The sequence below is a fragment of the Mesitornis unicolor genome, unplaced genomic scaffold (assembly GCF_000695765.1).
Source record: "Mesitornis unicolor isolate BGI_N332 unplaced genomic scaffold, ASM69576v1 Scaffold54289, whole genome shotgun sequence".
In the NCBI taxonomy this organism is placed as follows: Eukaryota; Metazoa; Chordata; class Aves; order Mesitornithiformes; family Mesitornithidae; genus Mesitornis; species Mesitornis unicolor.
Genome location: NW_010210360.1, coordinates 1 through 6,280, shown reverse-complemented (window position 1 = coordinate 6,280; position 6,280 = coordinate 1). Strand labels below are relative to the sequence as shown.

Here is a 6,280-nt window from a genome sequence, read left to right as displayed (position 1 = left end):
TTTTGCAGTAATAAAAGATACTCACTGCTTATTGGAGGCTAAGTACATCTCCTGCATTTACAACCACATTGGGTAAGCTCTTCTGCTTGTAGCCAGTTTACAGCAGAGAATGTCCACACAATGCACAATAGTAAACAAAAAGCCTAGAAAACTAGCTGGGTTCATTTAGTCAAATCCCACCACTTCTTCTTGTGACTTGAAGCAGCTTCCTTCTGCCTGCTCTCGCCTCTGGGCAGTTTGTCTGGTTGCAGTATGTGACAATTGTATGAAAAGTGCATGTCTAAACAAATGAGATCTTGTGTCCCTACAGAAAAAAATACTATTTTTTAAATGCTAAGTATTTTCTATTTTTATTTGTCAGATATAGGTATTGAAAGCTAGAAGCAAACAGTATAGAAATAACTTTAACATATGGATATAATTTATATTAAATTAGGCATTCACTATGCAAACTTTTTTTTCTCCTGGACTGACTCTCCTTTGTGCTGGACTAAATTAAACTTGAAGCATCTTAATAAATTGAGATGCTGACCTGCCAAATCCTTGTCCAAGATCAGCAGACCCTCCTTGTTTGGCACTCAAAAGCACACATGATGTTAGCTATTTGTTTCAGTTATAAATCTTGGATATTCATGTTAATCTGGAAATTTTCTGTATGAATCAGCCAGATTCCTCCACACTGTACTTCTCTGGTCTTAGTCCATATTACTCAGTCCCTTTGATATTTTTTTCTTTTCTTGTTGAAGCAGGAAGACAGTTCTGAATTTAACTCTACTGGACATACAAGGAAAGAAATAGGGCTCTTTCATTTTGTTTTGACTCTGTGAAGTTTTTCCCTTCTGGGCTGAGATTGCTATGGACTCAGTACAGTGTTTAGGTTGGAGCTTTCAAATGTGGGCCAAGCCACAATTGTAGTTTAGCAGCGTTTCAATGAGCCTTCTCGGTTAGGTTGTGCAAAGCCTGTTTTTCTGCACCACTCTGTGCAAAAGGCCTGGCTTTTCAACTGGAAGGGAGCCGTTTGTGACTGAATTGCCTGTAGTTAGGTAGGAAAGAATATGATGCAAACACAGTCCCTTTTTCTTTGGTTCAGAACAAGGTATGTGCAAAGTGGAGGGGATAGACCCTTCACCCACATGCAGGAGCAAATGTGCATGGATACATCTTGCCAACAGCACTTCTGAGAGCTAGGACAAGCCAGGCAAGGTGAGCTCCCATCTTTGTCGTTGTGCACGGTAGAATGCTAAGGTGGTTGCTCTGTTCTTGTATATAAATTACTGCTGTTAAGCTATTTATAGGCAAGTAAATAAGAAACTAAAGTAACTCATCTTTTCTTCTTGGCGCAGTTCCATTATGGTGATCTCTTAGCTGGCATATGTTGTAATGAAGTGCTGTAATGATTCAGCGTAGCTTTTCAGAGCTGTGTTGCGTGCTCATCTTGCTCTGCTGTTCCCTGCATGTTGCAGTAGGAGCTTTTCTCCCACGAGGGCCTGGCTATGTGAGCCTGTCTGCCTGACTCCTACAGCCGTGTCATACAGCCCATTACAATCTGCTCTTTTGATTCGTGTTCAGCATGGTTCAGATGCTTTTTGCAAGATCTTGCTATTTGCCTTCTGCATTTGTTTGAGACAAGCATGCAAACGCTTCTGATCAAGAAAATACCAGCTATGACTGCAAAGTAGCTGCCATAAATTAAAAACTGGGAGGGGGAGAGAAAAAGGCAAAAGAATTTAATGCAAAACACATTAGGGAAATGCTGCTGCTTCTGAAGATGACAGACTCTCTATTATTTTGTTTACCTGTATTCTGGCACAGTTCCTCTATGTTCAAGTTTTTGCTTTGTAACCAAGCAAAATCTTAGCTTTTCCAAAAAACAGCAGATCTTTAAGGAATGAAGAACTGCCTCTTGTTTCCAATCCTTATGCCTCTCAAACATCGGGAAGGAGGGCGTAGGAACAGGATTTTTTTTTTTATTAGTGCAAAATGTAGAAGTAACTTCATTACCCACAGTCACGAATAATGTAAGTGAAGAGTTTGAGTGGGTTTGTTTAGGTTTTTTTCTCTTGCAAATTTCTGTGTTGTCCTCACACTGGCTTCAGTAAATTTATCATGATTTTGTATCAATGATTCCAAGAACAGTGACAAGCCAGTTTATGAAGTCCTACATATTCCTGTCCTTAATTCTGATGTTTTAATTTTTAGTGTTTAATTAATTCTTTAACCTTTTAAAGTAACTTTTGCTTTCTCTGTGCAGAATATCTGAATAACTTTAGTCTTTAAATCCACGGGAGCAGGAAGCTGCTCCAGCTGAGATCACATCTGTGGAAATGCAGAAGTCAGTACGTTTTGGTTGACTCCAACATGGATGGAATTGAGCTGACTGAAGTTAGGGACATTGTTGTGAGATAGAGTTTTCTGTCCATAGTTTGAGCACTTAATTTGGAGCAGAATATCCTATCTGTGGACAGAAAACTATTATTCACATTGAGATACAGAACAGGTTTGCTCCTGAGCTGAGGTGTCCCTCGCACATGAGCTGCAATAACTCAAATAATCTAGGCTGTCCCTCATGGTCTTGAACTCCCCTAACAATATGTGGTTGTGTTGATTCTGCATCTGAGAAAACAAGCCTGAATTTTTGGGCAGAGAAGTGTTATTCAGTGTCCTGTTAATTAGCAAAAGCTGTTAAGATGGCAGGGCCCAAATATTTACATTCTGGTGTATCCGCCTTTAAAAAGTCAAAGACCAGCATCTAAGTGCTGCACTAAAAGGCAAAAGGGAAGAATGAAGTCTGACACAATGGAAGAGCAAGATGTCTAGGTTTCTACAGAAGAGGGAATTGTCCTTTGGCATAAAAACTTATTTCTTGGTAAATTTTTGAAGATTAATTGGCTACGCAGGAAATGGGAAGTAAGTTAATAGGACTTACCTGAGTCAATATGTCCAGTCCCAAGCCTTTTGAATCCACGGCGACTACTGTAAGAATGGTCTGAATCACCAGGGCAACGAAGTTGTTGAATCCGAACATCAAGGCATAGCGCTCCATGCTCAGATTTACTGCAATCTGAAACCTAAAGTGAGACTGGCAGGTCAGCTAATTCACCCTGGGTGGAAGGTTGTTGCTATCAATTTAGTTGATGAAGAGAAAATATTCATGCAAATGATATATCAAGGATGGAGTAAATAAGTGCTTCATTTGTTTGCCTCCTTGTTTGTGCTAAACAATTATCCAGTTAGGAACTGAGTCTCCTTAATCATCCCCTTTGTTTCTTCTCTACCTTCGCAGACTGTGACAGACAGGTTGTAAAGTCTCTATGGAGGCTTTGAAAGACTTGACCAGATAAAACCGTGACCTGATCTGGCACTGGCAGGAGTTGGGCCGGGCTGGGATGTTAGACTTGAAGGTCACCACAGGTATATCTTCTAACCAACTTTTCTATGATTATGTGAATCACTTCTTGCTTCATGGCTTGAACGTAACATACTATTGATTTCTGCCAAGAGCCTATAGATTTGCCTTGCGATATCTTTTCTGACAATAACTGAAACAGCTTTCCTTGCAATATTTACCACTGAAGATTCTCTCTGAACAACTGTGTGTTAGTCTTGCAGCACTCTTTTATCAGGGCTTTTTTAATACAAGCTTTTAAGTTGGTTGTTTTTTGTTGTTGTTTTCTTTCATTTTGTGGGTTTTTTGGTGTGGTTTTTTTTGTAGAATATGTTGAAGTAGTCCAGGTGCAATCTACTATAATACACTAACAGTGAACCAAAATGAAAATACAGGATTCACTTGGCTTCATTCAAAATAAGCATAATTTTGTCATGCATTATAGTTTTAGACATTTTTTGAAATGGTATCTGAATAATTTTTGGGTTTGACACAAAAATTCATTGGGTGTTTTTGTTAATTCCAATCAATAAAATAATTTGGCTCGTAGAAATATTTTATTACACAGATTATATATAAAATTTTATTTATACTTTTTCCTTTTTCTCTTTTTGACAACAGAATAGCTCGTTCTCTTAAGAGATCTGAGTTTTTGCCCAATATTTTTTTGTTCCTTGTTTATATCATAGTATCATTAAGGATTACACATTTAAAGTTACGTTGCAGAACGCTATGCCTATTTTTCTTGCATTCACACAACTCATAACTTGCTAACAAGTATATCAGCAAGATGGTCTAGACATAAGGAGATCTTAAAAGATGGTTCTCTATGCATTCTTGTCACTCTTGTTCACTTTGCATCTTCTATGCCAGGGAAGAAGAAAATAGCTTATATGTCTTGCTGTTACTATTGCCTTTAGTAATAAAGATATCTTGTACCTTGCTCAACTTCTGCTTAAGTGTATGTTCAATGTCCTTTTGGTAGTTTTTCTTTAGTGATTGTTTATAAGAATGAAAACAACATAACTAGACTTCAAAGTGTCTTTGTCTTTACCTAAACAGTTATGTCTAGCATTAGATCAACTACCTCTGAGTTAAAGGAAGAATGCCCAAATTTAAGATATTGTGGGTATTTTGTGTGTAATAATAGCACTGTAAGGTTTTTATACTTACGTTGCTATCGTTATGAGCAGCATATAGCATGCTTTGAAAATAAGATAGCCTGCGTAACATGCCCAGATGTTGGTGGTGTAGTGCATGAGAAACAAAGAACCAGCACTTATTGCAGAGAAGATCCCTAAAGCCAGTTCTCCAAAAAGGTCCCAGTTAATTTTCATATATTGTACCACAAAAGATGTTACTGAGCCTAGAAAAAGAGAGGAAAAAGCATGTAAATGTGTCTGTTTTATATATCACCAAGTCTTGCCACTCTCACATGCTGAAAGGCAATACTGAGTAATAAAGCAACATAGCTCTGAAGTGTTTCAAAACATTTCTAACGAAGCTTCTGAAGCTGTGCAGATGACTGGTCATTTTCAGACAACTGCATAAATCAAGTCTCTGCTATTCATTTCTTAATTTTTTATTTCACTTCACAGGATAAACTGTTGTGTAGAAGGATTCATTATTTAGCTATCTATAGCCAGCGTGTATCTCTAGGGAGAGAATTAGGAACATGGTGGAGAACAAGAACAACAATTCTTCAAGCTTCCAGTAAACAGTTGCCTGCTATCTTAACAGTTTCTCTGTGCAGCTCATAAAGGGACTAAGCTGTCAAAAAAAGTTTTGTGAGGTATCAAGTGAATATTTTCGGAGAAACAAGAAAGGATAGGTGCTGATGGCTTTTGGTGTGTCTGCTACAAAGATGCATCTGTTGCAAAGATAAGCTACCTGACTATCCATCTTTGGGTTCTTATTATTTTAAAACTTCTACACCTCTACATTGAGAAATAGGAAAGAGAAATTCCTCTCTTCCTGTGAGAGAGAGAGAGGAATTCCTCAAGGAGTAGATACTACAGGAGTTAAGTGCTTCTTACTTGTGATTCAGTTGGTCTGTTTAGTTGCCTACCTCAAGATGAGAGTAATTCTTAATCTTAGCAGTATCTGATTCTCCTAAATGACTGTAAGGGTAACCTGAATGACCAGGTATGATGTAGACATGTTCCTTTTCCCTGGTGGATCACACCTCACTGTCTTGTGCAAGCTTTCTACAGCAGCACAGTATGAATATGTGAAATGCTGCCAAGTCAGGGTGGCATCCTCTGATGTAATGTTTTGGTAACATTACTTTGCTTCTGCAGTACAGACATCTGCTTCCAGTGCAAAAGAGAAATGGTTAATATCAGCAGGGTAATGAATTCAGTAAGATCTTTTTCTGTGAATCTCCGTATCTTGGAATGACTAAAATTCTTCTTTTCCTTCTGCTGCGCAATGGTGCTTCACTAGAGCAGGATCTTAATGACACGACTATGTTCTTTTTTGTGAAAAATATTTACAGAAAGCTCATCTGCATAAGCTGATGCCATTATTATAGCATCTGTGCAATTACTGGTTTGGGGAAAAAAAACCCAGCCACGTAATCAAAAGAAACACACTTCTGATGTCCCTGAATGGATTTAGCAGTTGGATACAAGGTGCATCTGACCTGTACACTCTCTGCAAACTGTTGGGTGTCCCGGTCATAAACAAAAATAGTATAGCTCACATTTGAACACTTTCGTACACCAAAGAACTGGATTTTGAAGGCACAATGCATGCATTGGGTTCCTGGAGCATCTGCAATGGAATGGCATTGGTCATTGGCAAAAAAAAAGTTCTGATGTAAAACTTTAGAAACTGCTTTTGTTATTGATGCTTAGACACTCACTCAGAAAAGTTGCTATTGCTTCAACAGCT

General features: G+C 38.2%; 1 protein-coding gene across 1 annotated transcript; it reads right to left on the bottom strand.

Annotated features, from left to right (window-relative positions):
* Positions 1-1,516: 1,516 nt before the first annotated feature.
* LOC104535435 (thiamine transporter 2-like) lies at positions 1,517-6,276 on the bottom strand (the record flags this gene model as incomplete). Its single annotated transcript, XM_010193149.1, has 4 exons — positions 1,517-1,696; positions 2,927-3,068; positions 4,559-4,751; positions 6,252-6,276. Coding segments are annotated over 4 exons (540 nt in total), but the record flags the coding sequence as incomplete, so codon positions are not given.
* Between the last annotated feature and the right edge of the window lie 4 nt (positions 6,277-6,280).